The sequence below is a fragment of the Agelaius tricolor genome, unplaced genomic scaffold (assembly GCF_023055355.1).
Source record: "Agelaius tricolor isolate 1412-34295 unplaced genomic scaffold, bAgeTri1.0.p SCAF_37, whole genome shotgun sequence".
In the NCBI taxonomy this organism is placed as follows: Eukaryota; Metazoa; Chordata; class Aves; order Passeriformes; family Icteridae; genus Agelaius; species Agelaius tricolor.
The window spans coordinates 3,938,995-3,964,649 of record NW_027269297.1 but is presented as its reverse complement, the minus strand read 5'-3'; the positions used below and the strand labels follow the sequence as shown (position 1 = coordinate 3,964,649).

At 46.9% G+C, this 25,655-nt stretch overlaps 1 protein-coding gene across 6 annotated transcripts in view; it reads left to right on the top strand.

The window, feature by feature from the left end:
• The window catches only part of PNPLA7 (patatin like phospholipase domain containing 7), a 133,673-nt gene that overhangs the window by 39,631 nt on the left and 68,387 nt on the right, over positions 1-25,655 (top strand). For all 6 annotated transcript variants that reach the window (XM_071453764.1, XM_071453761.1, XM_071453760.1 and 3 more), the window contains 2 exons: positions 3,072-3,195; positions 16,880-16,993. In XM_071453764.1, coding sequence (XP_071309865.1) covers positions 3,072-3,195; positions 16,880-16,993 — 238 coding nt within the window. The remainder of the gene's footprint in view (positions 1-3,071; positions 3,196-16,879; positions 16,994-25,655) is intronic.

Genomic DNA, 25,655 nt, shown 5'->3' with positions numbered 1-25,655 from the left:
TCCTCATATTTTCTGTTGTTTTGGCAAGCTTTTTAAGTGATATAATTGATTAAGACATGGTTCCATGTTCTGGTGGTGGTTTCTGCATTGTTGAGGGCATGAAGATCTATTGCTCAGAGGTTTTCAGCCTTTCTGAAAAAAACAGCAAAACTCAAAGGTAATTCAGTTAGGCTTATTCAGCAGTAAATTGAAAATAGGAATTTTCTGTTTAAAGGGCAAAAGTTACCTTGGAAAAACTTCATTTTATGGATATGTACTAGGATGCAATTGAGCTGTTATATGGTTGCTGCAGTGGTGGGAGAGTAACAGTCTAATTAGAACATGATCTGTGTAATTGTAATTTTCATAACCATACCTGCAGCACCAATGCCAATGGAAGTTTTGGATTACTCTGTGCAGCAAAACACTCCTAGCTGTCAATATCTTGTTAAAATTTTCTGGAATTCCTTGCATTTGTTTGAACTCCACCACCAGAAGTGTGACATTCCCAGCAGCACTCCTAATTGTGCCAGCAGAAAAGTTCTTGGTAGACAAAGGTGTGTGCACCAGTCTGGAGCCACTTGGGGGTCTTGCTCTTTGACCTGCAGAATTCCTCTGCACATCCACGTTGACCTTGCAGTGGGAATGAGCTCCTGAGTAGGCAGCAATGAGCCTGTGGTATCCCTGGGGCCTGCTCACACCCTGGTCATCCCCTGCCAGGCATGGAACCCCACACTGGCTTGGGTTGGAAAGGACCTTAGAGCTCATCCAGAGACACCTCCCACTGTCCCAGGTGCTCCCAGCCCTGTCCAGCCTGGCCTTGGGCACTGACAGGGATCCAGGGGCAGCCCCAGCTGCTCTGGGCACCCTGTGCCAGGGCCTGCCCACCCTGCCAGGGAACAATTCCTAATTCCCAATATCCCATCTAAACCTACTCTCCTTCAGTTTGAAGCCTTTCCCTGTGTCCTGTCACTCCTTATCTCAGCTCCCTGTGCACAGCCCGTGCATTTACACATTAAACACATTTCCAGTCACCTTTTAACAAGTTCCTGCTCTGTTTCTCATTTGCTCATTAAATATCAATTAAACACTTTCCTGCATCTTCCACGCCAGGCAGAGAAAAACCACAAACTTGTCCAAAACCTCCAGATGCATTTGCTGAGCAGGGACCTTCCTTTATCAAAACAGGATGACACCCGTGCAGGAAGAAATGATGCATCTGACTCCATCTTATCAGAAGGCTAATTAATTACTTTATTATACTATATTATTCTATATTATATTACCCTTTATTACATTACATCTAAACTGAATCTGCCAAGCACTCCACTGCACACACTGCACAGAATCTCATGACTGTCAGCTGAGAGTCCCAACACACACATGCTTGGCCCTTGCCTTGGTTTAGGGCAAATTTGGGAGAAAACCTCCAAAGGGGCCCCTCCAGAAAGCAAACCCACATAGTTCCTCCTCCCAACCAGTTTGGGAAGGATTCCTTGGAGAGAAGTGGAAAGAACCTGTTTATTTAACAGGCACAGCACCCCCAGCACACAAAATGAACAATACCAGGTGACACCACTCTGTCACCACTCTGAAAAAGATGACAAATTCAGAAAGTCTCTCCTGGGGGTGGTCACTCTGCTCTCAGTCCCTCCTGTGCTGGGGCAGCTGCTGCAGCCACAAGGGGCAAACTCTCGGTGTTTCCCAGGTCCCAGTCCAGAGCAGGTTCGAGTAGGTCCAAAAAAGGGAAAGGAGAAAAAGTCCAGGGAAAATTCGGACTGCTCAGCTAAACTAACTAATGAGCAGAAACAAAAAAGCAGGAGCAAAGCAGAAGCAAGAGCAAAGCAAAAAGCAAAAGCAGCACCATGCACTGCCCTGTGTGTCCCACCAGCCGTGGGGGAGTGGCTGATAGCAAAACCAAAACAAAACATTCGCTCTGCAGAGCCAGTCTGGAAGGCACAGAACATGATATCCAGCATAAACAGAACACAGGAATGGGGATACAAACATCATAACATCACCCTAGGACAGCCCTGATAGGCCAAGGAAACAAAACACCATCACTCTGGGTAAACAATCTCCACATTGCATTCTACTTTTGCACAAACACAGGCACAGCAAATGAGGTAAGAATTGTTTTCCCTTTCTCTGAGGTTCAGAGAATGTGAAACCCAGAAATATTCTTGGGAAGAATTGTGCCTTGCTTTTCTCTGTGAAGAGAAATGTGGTGCCATTCCTTGATGCTGGTTGTCCCTGCAGGCAGGGAGATGTTGGGGAAGATGAAACAGGAAAGCCTTATAAATATGATTGCTTGGCAAAAGATTTTGAGAATATAGAAACTATAAGCGAGATTTAAATGAAAGCAAGCTTTCAGATCCCTCAGTTACTGAACAACTGGAAAACAATGGTGTGGCCAGCTGAAGGTGATCCCCTTTTGATGGAACAACACCCTCTGCTTGCAGACAGGCCCAAGGGTCAGAGCAGACCCTGCCAGCTTGGCAGAAGGGGCCCAAGGAGGAGTTCTTAGGGATTAAAATGTAACACAGGATGGTAATATAATGATTCTTATAGGCTGTATGGAAATGCTATAGGATTTGTATCTTGTACTAGATTGGTTAGTGAGAATCAGAATATTCAACACAGAAGAAGATTCATTGTATTGTACCGGGAACCTCGCTCTCTTATGCTTCTGCTCTCTTACCCTTTTACTCTACTCTCTCACCCTCTCATCCTCTCTGCCCCTCTCTTCTCTCAGCCCTGCTCTGAGCTGTGCCTGGCAGCTCCCAGCAGGGCCCTGCACCCAGGCCCTTTGCAATAAACCCCAAGTTCCAGCCCTGGCTCCAGAGATCTCTGGTCTCCGTCCGTCCCCACTGTCCTACCCCTGAGGCTCCTACAGGGACACAAGTCAGGCTGTGCCATTCCTTGATGCTGGCTGTTGTTCAGACTGTGCCATTCCTTGACCCTGGCTGTTGTTCAGGCTGTGCCATTCCTTGATGCTGGCTGTTGTTCAGACTGTGCCATTCTGTGATGCTGGCTGTTGTTCAGACTGTGCCATTCCTTGATGCTGGCTGTTGTTGTTGCTCTCCCTGCAGGCAGGGGGACAAGTCAGACTGCACGTACATCGTGCTGAACGGCCGCCTGCGCTCCGTGCTGCGCATGGACGACGGCAAGAAGCACCTGACCGGGGAGTACGGCCGGGGGGACCTCATTGGAGTGGTGAGAGGGGCCTGTCCCTGGGAAATGGGGTTTGCTCCATGCTAAACACACTCACTCCTGCTCCCATCCCTCAGGCAGCTTTAGAGCTTCCAGAGTTGAAAATCTGGCAAACTCCTTTCAGCCTGGGAAGTTTTTATAGTGGTTGCTGAATGGGTTTGAAAAGAAAGATAAACCCCAAAGAGGTTGTGTTCTGCCCAGTGCTCCTCTGTGCCATGGGTTGCTTTCCTCCCTTTCCTATTCCAGCCTGTTAAATTAGGGCTGGAATAATTGCAGGAATGTGCACTAACTGGGGATTTGAATAAATTCAGTGCCATAGGAGGAGCCAGTTTGGATGAGCCCCACCCTGGAAGTGAGTGGTCCAACCTCCTCAGAGTTAGCAGAGCTGACTTCAAAGCTTTGTCAGGTTTTTCAGGGAGTGTATAATTATTATAGCTATTACAGCAACTGTTCATTTCAAAATTGTAGTATTTATCCATATTTAATTTCTCTCTTATGTTCATTTTTTGTTCCTCAGACCTAGTTTTGTTTCTCAGACCTAACAGCAGAAATAGGAGTCATAAATATGCGTTGCTTGTTTGATTTTTATATTTAAAATCAGAAGATTTCTGAAGTTCTGAGCTTGTTGTTCAGACCCTTTTCTGCCTTCTGAGCTGAAAACTAAGCACTGAAAATGTATCTGTTTATAGGCAGAATTAGCATAGCTCTGAAGCCATGTGAATTGGGATTAGTTCTATGGGAAGAAATTCCTTTTTATAGGAATAAAGGGGAAGCAGGAGTCTGAGACTCCCCTTAGAGACCTGATCCAAAATTTTGTCCATGAGGCCAAAATTTGGTCCATGAGGAAGTTCTGGTGGTGCTCCCAGCAGAGACAGGGCTGGGCTGGGCTGTTGCTTGCCCCATATTTGATATTTCCACGTGCACAGGATTTAGGGATCTCTTCCACACTCAGTGGGATTGTTTGGAGAAGCAGGCCCATGCTGGAATGTGCTTCTAACACAAATTTTATTTGGTTTTTTTTTTCTTTCTTTGGGATACTTCATTAAAGGTAAAATAACTTGGTTTGACAGGAACTAAAGCTGACATCTTTTGTGACTAATCACAATGGTGTGAGGCTTTTTGGGCTGTGAAGAAGGGATTGTCAGTGTCACATCCAGGCATTTTCCTGCTTTCCTCTGCCTGTGATGTTCTGCAGCTTTTCACTGTCGAGCTCCTGGAGTTTTGCAGAGTTCCCAGGTTAAAAACAGACCTGTTCTACTTTCTGAGAGCAGTTTTGAGTGACAGGGCAGCATATGGTGCTCAGAGGGTGGGCAGGCCCTGGCACAGGGTGCCCAAGAAGCTGTGGCTGCTCCTGGATCCCTGGAAGATGCCAAGGCCAGGTTGGATGAAGCAGCCTGGGACAGTGGAAGGTGTCCCTGCCCATGGCAGGGGTGGCACTGGATGGGGTTTAAGGTCCTTTCCCACCCAAGCTTTTTTAGAATTCAGTGTTTCTATGAAATGGCCTAAACTCCACCTCTCTGTGCAGGTTTTTCCAGGCTGGCCCAGCTGTTTCTCTGGGCAGGAAGGAGGAGGGGGGTTGGTGGAAGGACTGAGCTGTGTTTGCTGTAGCAGGGCCTTGTTTGCTGCGAGTGCCCAGGCAGGGATACAGAAATACCCATGCAGTTTGTGCCTAAAGCACAAGTCCCTGTTTTGGATCCGCGTTATGACATGAATCACGTTGGAGACTTCAGTGACTCTGTGGACGTTGTCATCTCCTTCCTGCCCACAGCTCCCAGCCCCACTGACTCACTCTGCCATTTGTTGGAAGTGTCTCCATGCTCTGGCTGCCTTTTGCAAACATGGGGGAGGATCTGTGAAGAATGCCAGCATTATTTCAGAGGGCATTAGCAAAGCGATATTTTTGCTTTTAAAAAGTTTTGTTTATCCCCTTCTGCAGAATCTGTTATAAACCTTTAAAAACCTGCTGAAGGGTTGGGGTTTTTTTTCCCTGACATTAACATAATTGGGGTTTTGGGTGCTTGCAGGGAATGAAAGCAGCAGTTGGTGTTGGTAATTGGTTTTTTGGTGAACTGGTGGCTTTGTTCCTCCCCGAACGCCTCCGAGACCCTCCCGTGTCACCCCTAATTGTGAGCACCAAGCAAACAGGGAGTCTTGTAGTCGGTGGCTTTTTGTTTACTGCCTCTGTGTCAGAACTTTAAAATGCCACCTGTCATTTGCATAAGAGATGAGGCTCTGCCACTCCTGCTTGCAGGAGCACAGCAGTGCAGGATGAGGGATTTCAGACAGGATGTTCATTTTCAAGCGTGTGCCTGCGCTCCCGGGGCTCAACTTGTGGCTCAAACTGTTTTGTTCCCTGTACTGACTCAATGGCATCTGTTCCTGAGGTCTGTCAGTGCAGGGGGAGAAGAGCAGATTAGAAACTGAAGTTTCCTTCCCTGTGGAGTTCCTTGAGGAGCTGACAAGGACAGTTCTGTTAGGGGAAAAGGATCCTGACTCTCAGGGAGACTTTTGGACGGACACTGGCTGCTGTTGGCCCTCCAGTCACTGTATCTGGTCACAACTCAGCTTAGAAGCTTCCAAGGAATTTTTAAAGGACAATAATGAATCTGTTAAATAATTCCCTCCCTGAAATACAGTTGACATAAGTCTTGCTTTCTAGAGACTAAGATTTGACTCAGGGGAAATCTTTTAATTTGGTGATCTATTGCTGTAGATGCACTTAGGGAAAAATGTTGAAATGTCAATTTTATCTACCAGCTAAAGGGTCTTGTTTCTTATATTATTATAATTTCTGCCATGCCCTGGGTGATCCCAGAGGATATCAGAGGAGACATCTGTGTGTTGATGGAGTGGAAGGGCTTCTCTTCACCAGCTACTTGTTTAAAATGCTTATCTTAGTCTCTCTTGATGTTGCTGCTTTGGTTTTGATCTTGATTAACCACTGGAAACTGTAGTTTTTACTCTTGCTCTCTTGATCTCATTAGCACTTTTTTGTGTGTGAGAGAGGATTCCCTTTAATTTGATTTTTGTGCCTGTCAATAGCAGGTGTTGGCCCAGGCTCTGAGGTTCTGTTGTTCCTGGCAGTGCTGCTGAGGCTGGGGCAATTATCCCCTGGTTTATTCCAAACTGCAGGGCAGGTTGTCAGAGCACAGGGTCTCAGCTCCAAGCATGTGTTGAGGTGGGTGTTCTTTGCTTTTTGTACTGTTGGGAGGACAGCAGTGGGTGAGGAGAAGGCAACAAACCCATAGGAGCCATTCCTCAGAGTAATCTGCTGCTGGATTGAAGTTGTTTGTGCACTGCCTCACCCTTCCATCATTGAAGGTGATGGAACCTTCAATGCAATGAGGGTTTTATGCAAGGCCACCTTTGTCTTCATTGAGTTCTGAAGGATGATTGTGGTGCTGGGGAGATGCCTGAGTGCCAGACAGGTCTTAGAGTTAACTCCAGATATTTTCCAGAGCTGGGTTTTTAGGTGGTGTAAGCCGGGTTTACTGGTGTAAAACCTCCCAGGCTGTGTGCAGGGTCTGACCCAAAACCAGTCACCTTTCCAAAACACCTGCTGAGGGGGGAAGCTGCAGCCATGTTTTGATTAATTCAGCACCTTTTCTGCTTCTCTTCAGCAACCAGAAAGTCCCTCTTATCAGGAGGGCTGCACACCATGACTTTTGAGTGCAGAAAGTGCTGAACAAGTGCAGAAAAGCATTTGTGCACTGACTCTTGGAATACAGGGAGAAATTGCAGAAAAGAACCCTCAGCTGCCAGTGCTGCAGCACACTGGTCCTGCTGGGTAGGAAATCATCTTTTACATTCTTAGAAAAAGTAATTTTAAATATTTTCAGATGTTAAGCTGTTTATCTAATTAAGACAGCTAAATGTCCATGGCTTTTTTTGTCTCTAAAAAGTTGAAAGCCAAGAAGAATCTGTAAATGGCTTATGATTTCCTCAGGGGATTGGAGCATTGTCCTTTGGAAATGTAGCACTGTTAGAAATCTTTAATTGCTGTGTAATCCTCAAAGGAATCACACAAAGGGAACTATCAGGATTACACTTGTCAGGCTTTTGTTCTTTATCAGTATTAATGTTATCAGGCAGCTCCAAAGCCAGCTGAATGTCACTGCACCCTCCTCTTTAAGGCTGCTTTGCTCTGCCTTTTTAAACATGTGAAATTTTTTTGCCAATTCCTTGTGTTTTTGTGGTTTTGTCAAACCATGACTACTGCATTTGCTGAAGCTGTAAGATACTACAAAGTTTTTTCAGGTGGATTCAGATTATTGGCACCTCAGGCACACTGTGCACAGACTGCAGTTGAGGGAATTGGTGGTGGGTGAGGTTCAGGAACAGAGCTGGAAGAATGGTCCTGCAAGGGATTGTTCTCTTTTCATCTCTTCCTCTCTCTCTCTTGGTAATATATTACTAAAAATGATTATTTTCCTAGCAGCATCTTAGGTATGAACTCGTATTTAAAACAACCAACAAAAGCAAAGCCAAAAAAAATCCAAACCATCCAGTGAAACCCACAAACAGCAAACCCCCAATATTTGCCAGCCCCAAAGGGAGGCAGAGGGAGCCTGAGGAATGAGTTCACATTTACACCACTGAATTAGTGTCAGAATGAAATGAGAAGCTGTGTCCTGATTTCCAGGCCCATCTTGAGAGTGTTTTTGTTAAACTCAAATGGCAGAGGGCTTGGTGTGCTGGACCATGTTATTTTTTGAGAGTATGGGGAGCTCTGATGACAGACAGTGATGGAAATTGTGACCTGCTGGGTTCCAGACAGGTGATTTCATGTATTGGGCTGTCATTCCTTAGGATATTGGGTGTCTCCTTCTGCTTCCAGCTGAAATCTTGTGATAATTCCAGCTATCAGCTCACTCTTGATACACATCCTGATCCCCTGCAGGACAGCTTTTTACTTCCCTTGCCTCCTTCTCCTTTCTCCCTTCCATTTTGAGGGATGCCACATGGAATTGGGCTGGCTGGGAACAGCAAAGGCTAAAATTGCATTCATCCCCTTGAACCCTGGAAAATGCTCAAGGCTGTTGAAAATTTTTGTTTTCCTTGGTAGAACCTTTTTTTTTTTTTTTTTTTTTTTTTGCAAGCATCATTAAATAAAAGCCACTGAGATAGAGAGAGATAAAAGTGATCCTTGTCATCACCACCAGAATGCTTGGATGGCTCTCAGTGGTGGGAGCAGAGTGCAGTGGGGTGGCAGGAAGGATTTTTGGGGGAAGAATCAGCAGTGGAGGGTGGGGAAGGGTCTCTGATAAAGTTCCAGCCAGCTTTGGGACTCTGTGTGGAGCTGAGTTGAAAGGAATTGGATCTCTCCCTTCTAGGAAGTATCTGAGCAGCTCATCATGGGTTGTTGTCTCTTTTTCTGTTCTGGAAGTTCAGGTATCATTCACTCAAAGAGGAGCAGCCTGCCCAGGGCACTGCCCTTGCAGATCCTCTTTCAACAGCCTGGTGAAATGTGATGGTTTTGTTGGGTGGTTGGTGTGGGTGTCTCAGTGGCTTCTGACAGGGTTTTTGGTGGTGTTTGGACTGTAATATTGGGTTTAGGGCAGCACAACATGCATGAAACTTCAAATCTCTCCTATGGCCACACATATACAAGGAGTAAAACTGAAATACAGGAGGCTGAGCTTTTACCAATTCCCTTCCTAGCTTTAATCTTCCTCTTTTTTGTCCCTTAATGATGTTCACAGCTGCAACAGATCTGTCATTGCACTGCTACAAAGTGCAGGCTCAGTCCTTTGGGGAGAACCTGTGGGATGACTCCATCTGCCCTAATTACAAAACACAGCAAGCTCAGCCTTGTTTCATTTTTGTATTTTAGATCTGCTCTTGCATATAGCTGTGTACAGATACACAAGACTTCCAGGCAGGAGTGTGTGTAAACCTTTCATGGCTTTTCAATATATTTATCTATTAAAAATGGAGAGAGGGAGGTTTGGATTCCTCTTTGCACGCAGCAGAAGGGCTGGCTGTCCTCAGTCACGGGGTTAGCTTGGCACACAGGAGATTGCAGAAGGTGGTTGTGAACAACTTTGAAGAGTACATGGTGTTCTGAGTTCATCCACTGGCACTGCTCCCACAAATAGCATCGATTTGCAGTTTGTCTGGTTGCTCTTCCCACTCATTCACTGCTTCCAGCAGTGTCTCCTCCTTTGTCCTTTTCTGATACAAACAAGTTGATATTTCAGGTCCTTCTGAGCTGGGGCTGGAGCAAACACTGTTGGGATGAGCATCCTCTGCTGCTCCAGGTGCAAATGAGCTGGAGAAAGGTGTGAGGGCAGCGTGTTCAAACCAAAAAAAAAAATCAATGTTCCATGTAGTGTTGGGTTGCCCTTTGTGTTACATTGGTGATGTTGCCTCACTGGATTCAGTTGCAGCAGCAGCAGCTCCTGCCCTGGTCTGGACAAAGACACTGCTGTGACAAGCACAGGTGGCTCTTCTGTGCTCTTCTAGTGCTGGTTGTGGCCTTGACACACAGGTGTGCTACCTGTCAGCTGCCTCACTGCCTGGCCCTGCTCCAGAGCCCCCTGAACTGGCAGCAGATGTCAGTGTTGGTGTTTCTCCTCCAAATCCCTCCTTGGGTGTGTGCCCTTCCATCCCTCTCATTGTGTCCCCTCTGTGCTGGCCTTTCCCCAGCACCCTGGGCTGAGCTGGTGGCTTTGTGGAGAGCCTGGGCTCGGCTGTGGGTGGAGTGGGGTTGGTGTTTCAGGATGGAGGGAGCAGTTCTGGCAGTTGGTCTCTAGAGGGGGGTGGGTGTCTGTGCACCCCCAGTGTCACCCAGTTGTGTCCCTGTGAGGACAGGCCCTGCCTGTCCTTGATGCTCCTGGTGGGAGCCAAGCCTGTGCTGGAGAGAAGACAATACAAGTATCAGGCTAGTTACCAGACACTGATTGTGGCTGTCTTGGAGGACAATTTGGAAAATGAAGAGTTTCACAGAACTCACAGAGCCACCAGATTGAAGAGACCTTGAAGACCATCGAGTCCAACCCAGCCCCAACCCCTCAACTCAACCCTGGCACCCAGTGCCACATCCAGGCTTTGTTAAACACCCCCAGGGATGGGGACTCCACCACCTCCCTGGGCAGCCATTCCAGAACTTTATCACTCCTTCTGTAAAAAACTTTTTCCTGATACCCAACCTGAATTTCCCTTGGCACAGCTTGAGGCTGTGTGCTCTGGTTGTGTCAGTGCTGCTGGAGAAAGAGCCCAGCCCCAGCTGAGCACAGGCACCTTTCAGGAGCTGTGCAGTGATGGGGGCAGCCCTGAGTCTCCTTTGCTCCAGGCTGAGCACCCCCAGCTCCCTCAGGGCTTCCTCACAGGGTTTGTGTTCCCAGCCCCTCTCCAGCCTCGTTGCCCCCTCTGGACACGCTCCAGGTCCTCAATGTCCTTCCCAACCTGAGGGGCCAGGACTGGACACAGTTTAAGCTGCATAATTTAATAATCCTTGGGGTCCTCACCTGCTTCCCAGGGTCTCCTTGTACCTGGTGCTTTCCCCTGTGTGCTCTTACACAAGGGTCTGAAGGAGGCTTCCCTTGGTGAGGAGAGATTGCTGCTTTTTGTGAGCTGGCAGCAAGGAAAAATCAATGGGAGAGGAAGAAATATGATGTGTGAGAGAATGACAGATTCTTGGTTGGAATAGTGACCATAATGAAGAGGAACTGAAGAAGTGTATTACAAAATGGATGGGATGGGAAGAACCAGTGGTGTAAATGTGCTCCTGGCTGGAGGCTGAGGAGAGCAGGCCTGTGGCTCTGAACATTGCACTGGACGTGTCTCCTCATGCACTAGATCTGCTTGAAATCTCACTTGAAAAGAAATAATCTCCACAAGAAACTACTTGGAAATAATCTGCATTTTTAGTGGCTGCTGCCTGTGAGAAAAGTCACCCAACAGTTTGGTAAATTTGTCTGGAGAAGCAACATTGTCCTGCCAGCGAATTGCCTGCCCTGCACCAGCCCCAGTTTGCTCCAGGAAGTCTCAGGGATACTGAAGCCTGAGCAGCAGAACTGTGCTCAACACACTGGGGCTGTGCACACACCAAAAATTAAGCAAATAAAGTGATTTCTTGAATGCAGCTCAGAAAGGAATTTGTACTTAGAGCAACTGGCAGAATATGCCACTTGCTGGTTTTCACTTCCCAACTGTGTCATTTGGAAAGCTGTAAAGAACTGTTAGGAAAGACTGTTGGAAATGAAGTCAAAAGAGGTCATGAGAGTATAAATTGCTTTTCCCCTCCCTGTAAAAAATTTACAGCAACACTTTTTCTTCAGAAAGAACTTGTAAGGCAGGGTTGTGAATCATGTGCATCGTATGGGATGGAGGCAGCAAAACCTGCTTTTGTCACTCTTTGATACTGAGCTAAGAGAAGGTGTGGGAATAATGGAATTGCAGACTGGTTTGGCTTTAAAAGGACCTTAAAACTCATCCAGTTCCATCCTTCTGCCCCTTTCACTTGATTGCTCAAAACCCCTCCCTGTCAGAATTCAGTGGAACAGCACAAAGAGCACAGGTCTGGTTTTAGGGTTTTTTTTTAGGGGGGCTGGGGTGTTTTATTTGTTTTGTGTTAGGAACAACAGAAGCACAGCAATGCAGGAGGGCTCTCACCCATGGCCATATCATGATCAGTTATCCAGAACCATGGGGTGTGTAACACTGGAAATGGTTCTGTGCTCTCTCATTCGAATTGTTCCAGCATTTGAGACACTGTTCCTGTGCAATTCCCCCAAATTAGAGGGAGTGAAAGTGAAGGCAGTGATGGATGACAGATTTCTGAGGGTGGGCTGGAGATACAGAGGGATTTTGAGGATGAGGAGCCAAGGGGTTGACCTTGGAGACAGGGGAGTGGTGAAGGGAACATTCAGCATTTTTGTAGGGCTGCTAAAACAAAGCACAGCAGGATTTCAGAGGGATGGAGTTCCAAGTGAAATTAGCACTGCAGTGTGGGCCTGCTGAGTTTATTGCTTGAGAGAAAACCAAACAACACCAGATAATGAGGAGGCAAAGAGAAGAGCAGCCAGTCCAGGCTGAGCAAGGACAGGGTGGGCTCAGCAGTGAGGGAACTCCAGGAAAAGCAGAGAATTCTTGGAGGGAGAGAGAACAGCAACAACAAAGGCAAATGCAGGAAACTGAGAGAGGAGCCCAGAAATGGGCAGTGAGGTGGAACTTACTTAGAAGCTGGTGAGGAAGGAGGAGGAGGAGTGGATGTGACATGAGAAGAACAAAGAGGTACAATTGCCTCGGGCAAGAGAAGGGTTGTGTTGGCCTGAGGTGAAGTGGGAAAGATTCCACAGGTTCTTTCTGCACTGGAGCAAATGCTGTGCTCATGCTGCTGAGGATGAGTGATGCTAATGGAAGTCTGGGAAGGAGCTCAAGAGAGAACCTTGGGTGATTATGAAACCAAATATCTAAATAAACATTCTCTCCAGTCAGGTTCAATAAGATCTGAAAGATAATAATACTATTATCTGAAAGATAATAATCTGAAAGATCTTGAAATATTTGGTTAGTAATGTTACTGTGGGGGTGGTTTTGTGTTGTTTGCTGCAGCTGTGGTGGGTGATCAGAATGTTAAATTTCCCTTTTTGTGACCAAGGAAATAATGCTATGGTCTTCTGAGCACAAGTGGATTTTGTTCATTTTGAAGTTCAAGCTGGATCTCTGAGTCTTGTACTTTTACAAACCTGGAAAAACAAGAAAACCTGTTCCAAAGGTTCACTGGGCAGAGGAGTCCAAGGATTTGAACGTGGTTTAAGATAGAAATGATTTTAAATACTTAAATGGTATGAGACTTCTGGTTTTTCCTAAGCAAGAAGAAAAATATCCTAACCTCTGAACAGTTGATACCTCAAATGGTTTATTAAAAATACAAAGTAAAAAAAGTGTTATTTTCAGGGGAGAGCTGCAACTCAATGTTGGAATGTTTTTGATCTCCAAAGGAGATGGGAATAACCAAAACCAAGTGGGTTTGGCAGATTTCCATGAGCAGAAAATGTAGAATCAGTGCAAAAAAGGCTCTAAAACCACAGGGTGTGAAGAGGGGAAAGTGTGGTGAAAGTTGAGAATCATCCTGCAGATGATCCAAATGAGAGCCCTCACACTTCAGTGAAGAGGAAGTATTTCATTAATTATTGAATCCCAGAATTATTTAGGTGAGAAGGGACCTTAAAGCCCATCCAGTGCCAGCCCTGCCATGGCAGGGACACCTCCCACTGTCCCAGGTGCTCCCAGCCCTGTCCAGCCTGGCCTTGGGCACTGCCAGGGATCCAGGGGCAGCCCCAGCTGCTCTGGGATAATTAATAAGTGAATAATGGGGACTATTAATAAATACAGAGATTGGGAACTCAGATGATTATACCCAAGGGGAAAGCACAGTGTGAATTTCCTTGTATACAGTGTCTGGGACCCAGATATTTTCCATGCTGGAACACTGGGGTGTATTTAAATGAAAATATCAATTTCCATAGTACCTGTATGCAAGAACAGTCCAAGGTCCAGTTTCTGTAATCACTGGGAATTGCAGTCAGCACTTGCAGGGGTCTCTGGGACTGGTGGTGGTGCAAATCTGGGTATTTGAATGGCTCCTTGGGAAGGAGGTTTGGAAAAGGTCTCCCTGTGCCCTCTGCTCTGTCAAAAAGACAAAGTTCCACTTGGGAGCTCAAAACCCCTCCCTGTGGCCGTGTTTAAAGTTAAAATTTAATTGCCTTTTCTACAAATTTACAAATTTCATCTTTTCTGAAAGGCTCAGGAGCCCCTTGGAGAACAGTTGGTTTTATGCTCTCATATATCACAGAAATTGTGGCAAAGGATCTCGGACAGTTTGAGCGTTTTTCTTCTTGATACAAATTAAACTCAGTCAAGAGCTGAGAGGAAAGGTTTGATTTTAACAGCTGAAACTCTTAACCTCCTTTCAGGAGAAGGAAGGTAAATTACAGAGCCAAGAACCTGTGATAAAAAGCTGGTAATAGGGGAGGGAGATAAACCAGAACATCTTATACAGCCCTTTGGGGAGCCTTTAGAAGGTTTGTTTCTCCATAAATGTATGTACAAAGATGACTTTTTTTGCCCTTTTATATAATTAGTTTAAAATGTGATGACAGAACAAAATATCCCTGGAACCTGAGCAAAAAACAAAAGCTGGGGTTTGCAAAATGAAGGTGCTTTAAATTTCCCTGTGCAGTTTTGCATGCAGAGCAGTTGGTGCTGGTGAAATTCAAGTTAATCTTGGCAAGTTGATCTCAGTTTTCTGGACTAATGGCAAGTTTTTGAGCTCAAGATATTCTGCTTGGCTGGATTATCCATTTTGTGAGTGGAAGTGGGATCACTGAGCTGTGTGTTTTCCACAAGGCATTTAAAAATTATTATTATTATTATTATTATTATTATTATTATTATTATTATTATTATTATTATTTACTATTACTATTACTATTATTATTGTATAATATATCAAAATCATAATTATATATAATATTATATAATAATATAGTATAATATATATATAATATATATAAAATATATATATTATAATATATCCAAATTATACTATTATTATTACATATCTGGTGCTCATTTTGTGTGTCTGAGCCCATAGTAGTGTGAGGAATTAATTGCTTCTGTTGGAATATGCTGTCAATATAAGCTTTAAAAAAAATAATGAAAAAAAGCCCCAAAAATCAATCAAACAAATAAAACCATCAACCTCCCAACCTCTAAACAACTCAAACAGCTCTAGGCTGATTTATTATTTATTTCTTTTTCTAGTGGAAAATTAAAAATGCAAAGTCATGTTCACTTTGATTTGAAATGTGAGTAAATTGCAGTTAGGGAGGGATTTTTCTGTTTGTGTTTTAACCTCGGTAATTACAGCTGCTACAGCAACAACCATTCTTTTGGAAATGGCTGATCCATGGATTTTAAGCCCAGTAAAAGTTGTCTGCTGCTGGAACTGCCAGGATGGAGCACCAGGCTGTAAAGGCTGTGGCCCCAGTGGTGCTGCAGGATAAGGCACTGGCCATGAGGAGAGACTTCAGCAGGAAATTGCATTTCTGCATTTCCACACAGCACAAGAGGCAGTGGCAGCTCTGGGGCAGGTGGGGATTTGGGCAGCAGCTGCATTTTGGGTTTTTTACCCCAGGTTGTTTTATATGGTGGCAGAATCTCCATAAAGGAGCAAATCTTTGTATAACTCTCTTTGTGTCACCATCTTCTTTATACTTCTACTGTCAATAAAATAGATGTTTCTAGGTGGAATAATCGGGCACTGGTCAGGGAGGTGTGTTCTGGTGTGGATTTTCCTTGTCTGGACACAGCCCTGAGTGCCTGCTTGAGCAGGGAGGTGGGACTGGATGAGCTCCAGTGCTCCCTTCCAGCCTGAACCATTCAGGCATTCCTCTTTACACAGCACAGGCAAACATACACATGTAAAAAAAAAATTTAAATAGTGAAAAAATAATGCTAATTTTTGGCTTAAATGTGCTGATTTGCCCCTAGAATCCCTGGGTAGTTTGGGTTGGAAGAGACCTGCAAGCTCATCTTGTTGCCACCTCTGTCATGGGCAGGGGCACTTTTCACCAGCCCAGGTTGCTCAAGGCCCACCCAGCCTGCTCTCACCACTTTTTTTTTTAGTTTTTATGAAGTCTCAATTATTTCAAGGTCATTGCTATTCATTTTCCTGAAGTAAAATGGAAATGTTTCAGGGTGGCATTGAGGAAAGAGGGAGCAAGTAGAGAAACGGGGTTTTCCTGGCTTTGTCACCATTAGCACTGAGGGTGGAAAGCCCTCAGGGCTGCTGTGGTGCTGACTTCACTCTGGGGGCTCCCTGGGGCTGTTTCTGTGAGAAACTGCAGCTGCCCCATGGCAGAGGGATTTGGGCTGCAGAGATGGTTGTGGCAGCTGTGGTGCCCTGGGTGCCACCCCTGGGACAGGCAGGGCTCTGCTCCAGGTGTGTGGGAGCAGCTGGGGTCCTTGGGAAGGGTTCAGCCCCTTGGTGCTGCTGTTTGGTGTTTGGTACAGGCTGGGAACTGTCCCCATGCTCTGATGCTGTCCCTCTGCTCTGTCCTTCATGCTGTCCCTGGTGCTCTGGTGCTCTGTCCCCGGTTCTCTGTCCCTGTGCTCTGCCCCTGATGCTCTCTCTGTCCCTGAAGCTCAGTTCCTGATGCTCTGTCCCTCATGCTGTCCCGATGCTCTCTCTGTCCCTGGTGCTCTGGTGCTCTGTCCTTGGTGCTCTCTCTGTCCCTGATGCTCTGGTGCTGTCCCTGAAGCTGTCCCTATGCTCTGTCCCTGGTGCTCTCTCTGTCCCTCGTGCTGTCCCTGAAGCTCTGCCCCTGGTGCTCTCTCTGTCCCAGAAGCTGTCCCTGTGCTCTGTCCCTGATTCTGTCCCTGTCCCTGTGCTCTGTCCCTGAAGCTCTGCCCCTGGTGCTCTCTCTGGTGCTCTGATGCTCTGTCCCTGTGCTCTGTCCCTGATGCTCTGGTGCTGTCCCTGTGCTCTCTCCCTAATTCTGTCCCTGTGCTCTGTCCCTGTCCCTGTGCTCTGTCCCTGATGCTCTGGTGCTGTCTCTGATGCTCTGTCCCTGAAGCTCTGTCCCTGATGCTCTGTCCCTGTCCCTGAAGCTGTTCCTGGTGCTCTCTCTGTCCCTGATGCCCTGTCCCTGTCCCTGATTCTGTCCCTGTGTTGCAGGTGGAGGCCCTGACCCACCAGCCCAGAGCCACCACGGTGCACGCGGTGCGGGACTCGGAGCTGGCCAAGCTCCCCGAGGGGGCCCTGATCTCCATCAAACGCAAATTCCCCCAGGTAAGGGAATTAAAAGCATTTTCCTGTCTCTCTCCAAGGATGTCTGGGAGGCTCCAGCTGCCTGTTAGCACCACATCCTCTGGGTTTTCTGAGTGATTGATGAATTCTGAGGAAACATCGCGTGCTCCTTGTCTGCCTGAGCGGATCCATCCCAGACTTCCAGCAGCTTTCCTTGCTCTGTCCTCTCATCAATTGTAGCAGGTTTTTATTGCAGGGCTGCTTTGTGTATCTGGGAGGAGTTCTGCTTAAATGCAGGATGTTAGCAAAGTGGAAATCACTTAGTGCTACTGATGGGAAATGCAAGTTTGGCTTCTAAAATCCCTTAAAAAATGTTATTCATTCCTCCTCCTCCTGGGGCTCAGAGGAAGGGAAGTTATCTCCATCCCAGTTATCTCCATCCCAGTTATCTCTCTCACAGTTATCTCCAACTCAGTTATCTCCATCCCAGTTATCATCTCCATCCCAGTTATCTCCAAGGCTCCACCCTTGGTTCTCTGTACCTTTATTGCCACAGCTTTGATATTTGGGGGTGGGTTCCCTCTTCCTGCCATTTTAGGTTGTCAATCCTCCTTCTGCAGCTGCCAAATCTGTCTGTCCTGAAGACTCTGATTGCTCTCTTGGAATCCATCAGCTCATCCATCTTCTTTAATTCACTTGACATTATATCTCTCTCCTGCAAATTTGGAGACTGACGGACTTGAAATTTAATTCTTTTGTCCCTAAGTGCATCAGGGACATTATACTAAGCACTAAATCATTGCATTGGCCTTACAGGCAATTCTTTAATGCTGTTACTTCACATTATTTCTGATTTGTCATTTTGCTGTCTTGAAGACCTAGGTTTTTTTTAAAATCAGCATTCTTTGAAAAAATCCTCCAAAAGTAATAAACCTGATTTAAATACTTTAAATAAACCTGTTTTAAATTCTATTGCTTTCCTAGCACCTATAATAACTTTTTTTTTTAAACTGTACAATATAAAACCTCAATTCAGGCATTTTCATAGTACCAAAATGGTGAAGTTTTTTCTGTGTTATTGCCAGAATTTAATTATGACAATAAGTGTTCAGAAGTTATGTCCATGAAAAATAATCTTTCTGGTTTCCCTGTAAAGATGATTTTTGCTGAAGTGTTTCTGAATTTCTGTTGGGGCTTATTAAGGCACTTCTGGTCCCTGGAACTCACTTGAACAGACCTGTGAGTTTATTCCTCTCCATTTAATGTGATTCCCTGCCCAGGTTCATGATCTGGGAGCTCAGTACAGAGCTCCCCACAAACTGGGGACATCCCAAACATGTGACATCCACTGTGGGGCTGCTGTCAACCATCCCTGTCCTTGTGACTGACCCAGGAGGGAGGGAATGACCCAGGGAGGATTCAAACCCACCTTTCTGCTTGTGTAGTGGGTGATTTTAAATGTAACTGCTAAACATACAGACTGTAAATTTCCAGTGTCACAGACTAGTTTGGGTTGGAAGGGACCTTAAAATTTATCCTGTTCCACCCCTGCCATGGGCAGGGAACCTTCCCCTAGACCTGGTTGCTCCAAGCCTATCCAGCCTGGCCTAAACACTGAGCAATGCCTTGAGCACTGCTCTGCACTAAGGCTGGGTTCTAATTCTGCCTCTTTATCTGGGGCAGGAATTTATTTCAGTGTCTCTCTTCCCTTTCTGCCAGCTGGCAGAGCTGTTTTCCCCTGAACAGTGATCTCTGTGGAGCTGTGAATCTCTTTGCTTTGCAGTTAAAATTGAGCTTGAGTGTTACATTTATAGCACAATTCAAAACATTTATTTGTATTAGAATTCAAACGTCTTCCCATGTATAAAGAGTAAAGCCCATCAGCCTCAAATTCCTGACCTTTTTCAGTATGGAATCAGTTTTCTCTAGAGTTGCCTATAGTCTGGCTGATTAGTTGCAATGAAACAAAATGCTAAAATAGATATTTTAAGGAAATGTGTTGCAACACAGGTTGTTAAAAAGACACATTCGTGCTGCTGTGTGAGGTCTCGAAATTCTAAGTAGATGTTGAACTGGTGTAAAATGTGAGAACTTGCATTTTTTTTCCTATGGGATTGTTTTAGAACCCCACTAGAAATAGAAAGAGGAACATAAGATTGACTTTCTGTAGGTGATTTATGCAGTTAATGCCTTCAGACTGTCTTAAAAACTTTAGGTAAAATATTTTAATAAGATTTCATAGTCCTTGTGTGTTTTCTTTTTTGTCTGTTAAGTCCATCAGGAAATGCTTTGGGTTGGAAGGAACTTTAGGGCCCGTCCAGTGCCACCCCTGCCATGGCAGGGACACCTCCCACTGTCCCAGGTGCTCCCAGCCCTGTCCAGCCTGGCCTTGGGCACTGCCAGGGATCCAGGGGCAGCCCCAGCTGCTCTGGGCACCCTGTGCCAGGGCCTGCCCACCCTCACAGGGAACAATTCCTAATTCCCAATATCCCATCCAGCCCTGCACTCTGGCATGGGAGCCATTCCCTGGGTCCTGTCCCTCCATCCCTTGTCCCCAGTCCCTCTCCAGCTCTCCTGGAGCCCCTCCAGCCCCTGCAAGGCCACACTGAGGTCCCCCCAAAGCTTCTCCTGTGCAGGTGAACAATCCCAGCTGTCCCAGCCTCTCCTCCCAGCAGAGCTGCTCCATCCCCTGATCCCCCTGGTGCCTACTCTGGATCTCTGCAGCAGCTCCAGCTCCTGCCTGTGCTGGGCCAGGGCTGGGGCAGCTCTGCAGGTGGGGTCTCACCTGAGCACAGGGCACAGGGCACAATCCCCCCTGCCCTGCTGCCCACAGTGCTTTGGATGCAGGTAAGAGAGGAAGGACAGAAGTGAGAGAGAATTGAAGTGATAGAGCAAAACTATAGGGTAGAAATTTGAGAGACAACCAGAACAGCCATAGTAAACTTTAAAGGATTTTACTGGAGAGAAATGCTTGAGCTGGAAACTGATAAATGTTGTGCAGAGGACAGGGGATGGTTCACTTGATTAGAAAAAGAATCCAGGCATTAGAGGATCAAAAGCTGCCCATGCCTGGACAGTGTCCCACAGTTGCAAAAACCCCTAAACTATGATAACAGAATGCTTTTTGGAGTGAAGAAATTCTGACATTCTCCTTGATGCTGGAAAAGCTTCAGCACCAGCCTTTGGCAGCACATCTGAAGGCAGAGGCAGACCAAAGGAGGAGAGTCTGGATCACAAGGAGGCAGCTGAGTGCTGGTTAGAAATACTGACCTATAAAGACAAAAAGCCCATAGAAGGTTAAGGGAAGACATGGTAGCTATTTTCAGATGTATAAAGTTGTCTTGTGCTGGAAAGGGCAGATGCTGCTCACCATACTGGAACAGAGCAACTGGGACTGAACTGAAATGGCAGCAATTGCAGTGAGAACAAGCTCATTCTGCTCTCCAGAAAGACTAAAAGATTGTTACTTGTTTTTATAACCTCTTCTAAAATGATCAGTGGAGTAATGCTTAGTGCTGAGCAGAGGGATGGACCAAATGAATTCTGTACTATTTCCTTGGCTGTTATTCTAGGAGAGTGATTTATACACAGGGTTTATGATGTTGTTTTCCCCATTCAAGCAGAAGTAATAAAGTAATGAAGGGATAGCAGGTGCAATAGCTCTGAAATAATTGACTGGATAGCAAGAGCTGGCTGGTGATTCAGCAGAGGTGGAGGATTTCCCTCTGCAAAGCAGAAAAACACAGGGCAGAAAGCAGCTCTGCCTCTGTCAGCTCCATGCTCCTGCACTGCCTGCTGAGGGTGAGTTGGCATGAGTCTCACTTGGTGAACAATGATCAAAGAGAGGTGCTGGTCCCCAGGTCAGGTCAAATCCTCTCTTAGTTCAAGGGAGAACTGGATTTTTTGGTGTGCTTCTTGGCAACTTCTGCAGAGCCTGAATAGAGCGTGTGTGTGTTAACAGCCAAAAACTGGGCACTTCCTGAGCTTGGGTTTCCCTCTCAGTTTGTCACCCTTGAGCTTTACAGAACCAAGGAACCACAGAATGTCCTGAGCTGGAGGGACCGACCAGGATCATCAAATCTCACCCCTGTCCCTGCCCAGACCCCCCAGCAACCCCAGCCTGGGCATCCCTGGCAGCGCTGCCCAAAGGCTCCTGGAGCTCTGGCAGCCTCGGGGCCGTGCCCATTCCCTGGGGAGCCTGGGCAGTGCCAGCACCCTCTGGGGGAAGAACCTTGCCCTGAGCTCCAGCCTGAGCTGCCCTGGCCCAGCCCCAGCCGTGCCCTGGCTCCTGTCCCTGGCCCAGAGCAGAGATGGGAGCTGCCCCCTCATCAGGCTCCAGACAGTTCCTATGAAGGCTGAAAACCCCTTTATTTTAGGAATTAGTGGGAGGACTCCATCCTGCAGACTCTTCCCCAGCCATGCTGTGTTTGTAGGTGATCCAGGAAGGGTTCCAACTCTGGAATGCATTGTAAGGAAACATTACCTGGTGCGTAAGAAAATCGTAGGACGTGGGTGGTGCTTGCCAGTGAGAACTGTGTGAAATGAGGGAAATCGTGCTCTGTTAGTCCAGGCAGTCATTCCAGTTCCTTGAGCTGAGATGTACAATCTGGAGAAGTGCAATGGCTGATCCCTGGGGGAGATCCATGTGACTGCCTTCTGTTTTGTCTCCTGGAGAGCTGCTTTGGTCCTGGGAGAGACAGGAGCTGATCTGCTGGGATCTTCCAAGTGACCCACCGTAGCTCAGGTTATTCTGAGGGCTGAAACAGATGGGTGAATGTGGGGAGCCTGACCTCAGTTATAAATAACAGCCAAAACTCCAGATTATGTGCCCAGAAACGACAGATGTTGATTTCTAGATCCTGCTCAGTCTGCAGAAGTCAAGCTTACATCGTGTGGCTTCTCAGGAAAGCATCTCAACCTTGATTCACTCTGGATGTGGAATCCTAGACATTCCCAATGGAAAGTGGTCCATGGTGCCAAACTTAATGCTTCTGTCCACCCTGGTTCCCCCTGCTCTCCTGCACAGCCCTCAGGGTTCTCTGCCAGCCAGAGCATTTGCTCCCTGACAGCCTCTGCGCTCATTTCTGGTGCTGTTCAAAGCTCTCCAGCCTTGCAGGAGTGGAAAGGAATTGATTCTTTCTATTTTCATCCCTGCCTTCAGTTCTGGAAAGTAGGACAGGGAACCAGCTCACGATTCCTGGCACCACAAAGCAGCGTCGAGGCAGCAGCGAGAGCACAAAAACCTGTGAGCAGATCACAGAGATGTTCCAGCACTGCTGCAGAGCTAGGATCACATTTCCTAGATTAGCTTTGACTCTTTTGAGCTGAGTTAGTTTTTAGAATTCTAACTTGGAATTTAGACCTGCTGGTTGCTGAGAATCTGCTTGGGAGCTGTGGGGGCTGAACTGTGAGACAACCTTTGGCGTGCTGGAAACGCGTGCTGAGAAATAGAAAGAGTTTTTCTGCATCTTTCTTTTAATTCTCTGAGTCTGCCCTTGGGCTTTAAATATATTCAGAACCTGTCATCCATCTCCAAGTGGAGTTCTGCTATCTTCATAGGAGTATCTGAGCCAGAGCCTCTCTGAAGTGGCTGGAGCCTTCCCCAGGGTTATCTGCCTTACAAAGGGAGCTCTGTAATGTGCCCTCTTTTCAAAGTGCTGCCCACAAGAACTGGGCAGATTCTGCATCATGGCTTAGCCTTGATGTGGCACTGGGGGATAGGTCAGGAGAGGCTGTGCTTCTGGATTTTTCTGTATTTGTTGTCCTGGCCCATTCCAGTAAGTGTTCCTCGACTGTAAGAGGAGTGGATGTGAAAAGGAGAGAAGGAATTCAGTGGGAGCACCGTGGTCACTGAGTGAGGCTGACAGGAGGGGGGATTTAATCAGCACTGGTGCCAGAATGACATTTTTTCTTCAACACACAATTGATCCCAAGCATTAGAAGCTCAAACAGCCCCAGGATAAAGCTTCAGTTCCTCTGTGGGCTTCAGCAGCATTTGAAAAGGTGCCAGGAATTGTTGTGAGGGAGCATTGAGGATTTGCTTTGTCACAGGCTGATCAAACGTCAAAGTTTCAATCAGAGACCCCTTGCTAAGCTCCCTGATTCCAGGACACGCCAGTGTTTGTCTGATCTGGGGCCATGTGAAACTTCAATAAGACCCTGGGTTTATTCAAGCTGAGGATCTAATTTACCTCTCCTCCTCCCTTGTCCCTTAAAAAAGGCCCTTAAGAAAGCTGGTCAAGGATAATCTCAGCTCCTGGAAAGAGCTTCCCAGAAGCTGTTCTGTGGATTTGTGTAGGCAAAAATGGCTGTTTGCACTATTTGACTCCAGTTGTTCTTATTTGTAGAACAGAAAACTCTTGGCAGGCCTGTTTTTCATGGCAGCTCATCCATAGGGTCTCTGTGTGGCACAAAACCCTTTTATAGATTTTTTAACTAAATCACGCCTGGATGTGAAGCTCTGCAGTACCCTGCTGTGGAGGCACCAATAGATTGTTATTGAACATATTTAATGTCTCTCTGGTGACCAATGACCTGTGTCAAGGGAGGTTTAGGTTAAAATGAGGAAAAGGTTCTTCCCCCAGAGGGTGCTGGCACTGCCCAGGCTCCCCAGGGAATGGGCACGGCCCCGAGGCTGCCAGAGCTCCAGGAGCCTTTGGGCAGCGCTGCCAGGGATGCCCAGGCTGGGCTTGCTGGGGGGCCTGGGCTGGGTGATCCCTGTGGGTCCCTCCAGCTCAGGAGGTTCTCAGAGTATTCTGTGATTGCAGTTTGGGGGTGACTGAAGTTTTAAAAGCTGAGCTAGGAAGGATCTTATTGTTAGACCTCAAAGGCACTGGAGAGTCCACAGCTCCCCTCCAAGGCTCCTGTTCCCTGCAGCATCCTGGTCTGTTGGGTCTGGATGATGGTGGAGGATCCAAAGAGGAAAACCCCATTCAGTTTTGTAGGGCTGCACACATCCCTTGGCTGTGCAGGACTGACACAGCCATTGCAGGTTCATTCCTCCAGCCAAGGCTGCTGTCCTGGCCCAGGAGCCTGCAGGAGATAATGGGAGGAACCTGCCAGGGCTGGGGAGGCTTCCTGGGGCCTGGCCCTTGGCTTCCTTGCACAGGAGCTTTGATTTGAAATCACAGACAGTAAAAGCTGAACCCTGGAGCAGGGTAGGGCTCAGGTGATGAATAGTTTGGGGTTTGTATGTTTTCTTCTTACATATGCTTTAATGTATTTCTTCTGTTGTAACTAAAAGGGATTTGTAGTACACAAGACCTCACATCAGTGATTTGTGGCTGTGAATTTGGATATTGGTGTTGAATTTGTGAAATTTCCCCCTGGTTTAGAATCCCAGAATGGTCCAGGTTGGAGGAGACCTTAAAGCCCATCCAGTGCCACCCCTGCCATGGCAGGGACACCTCCCACTGTCCCAGGTGCTCCCAGCCCTGTCCAGCCTGGCCTTGGGCACTGCCAGGGATCCAGGGGCAGCCCCAGCTGCTCTGGGCACCCTGTGCCAGGGCCTGTCCACCCTGCCAGGGAACAATTCCTAATTCCCAATATCCCATCCATCCCTGCCCTCTGGCAGTGGGAGCCATTCCCTGGGTCCTGTGCCTCCAAGCCCTTATAAATAATCTTTCTCCATGTTTCTTGTAGGCCCCCTTCATGTATAGTTTTCTCTAAATCAAGAGTTACCTATGATGGAGAAAGCTTTGTTTGGATTAGTTGTTGTCTATCAGCAGATAATTCAATTTTCCAGGCCATCCCAAAGTATTCATATCCCACAGTATTCACAGATTGAAATAAATGTCCACAGGAAAATATTTTCCAACTGAATTCTCATGAAAATCACTTTCAAAAGAGCTTTTTGTAAATGAACTCTTGAGTTTCACAGTTGAATAGGAACAAAAGCTTTAACCAAAACCCAGCCTTGGAAGATTAGCAGGGGTAGGTAATAGTTTGAAATATTTAAAGGGATTATAGGAGATACAGCACTGTAGAGTGACTGTAACCTCTTGGTGTGGGAATTGCAGTGGCTGTGGAGGAAGTGGTGCTCTGATAACACCTCAGACCCAGGATGGATGGAGCACTCAGCTCTGTGCTGCACCAGCAGTAGCAGAGCTGAGATCCTGCCTGGCTACATCCTGCTCTTGAAACAGGAATTAATCTTCCTAAAGAAAGGAAATGCAGCCCCTTGGGATGTGGTGTTTGGGCCTTGCCCTGCCATGAATGCAGAGGCTGCAGGTCTGTGGAGTAATTGAACATTAATTAAGCACAGGGAATATTAATGGTTTCCCAGAAGCTGCTCTGTAGCAGGTGGAGGAACAGATTGTCACAGTGGACAGGAGAGGTTTGGGGTGCTGGGAGAGCCTGAGTGGGTCTCACTGGGATGGAGTTGATCCAGAAACAGCCAGGAAGGTGAGATGTTTGTAGGTAGGTGAGGGGGTGAGTGGTGAGCTGGGTGGGAGAGGTGGAATTGTTCTGGGGGAACTGCTCTCCAACCCTGTTTGAGAAACAGAAACTCTTTGTCCTGATTTGCCCTGCACAAAAATGTCCATCTGCAAAGGGGAGTGGGTGGCAGGAGGAGGAGGAGAAATGGTCATTTCCCTTGGAAAGTGCCTCACCTGAACATCCTCCCCTGGGCCAGGGTGATGCAGTGACATCTGCAGTGGTGTCTGTGGGAGCTGGAGGGGTTTGGGGCTTTTGGAGAACAGCACTG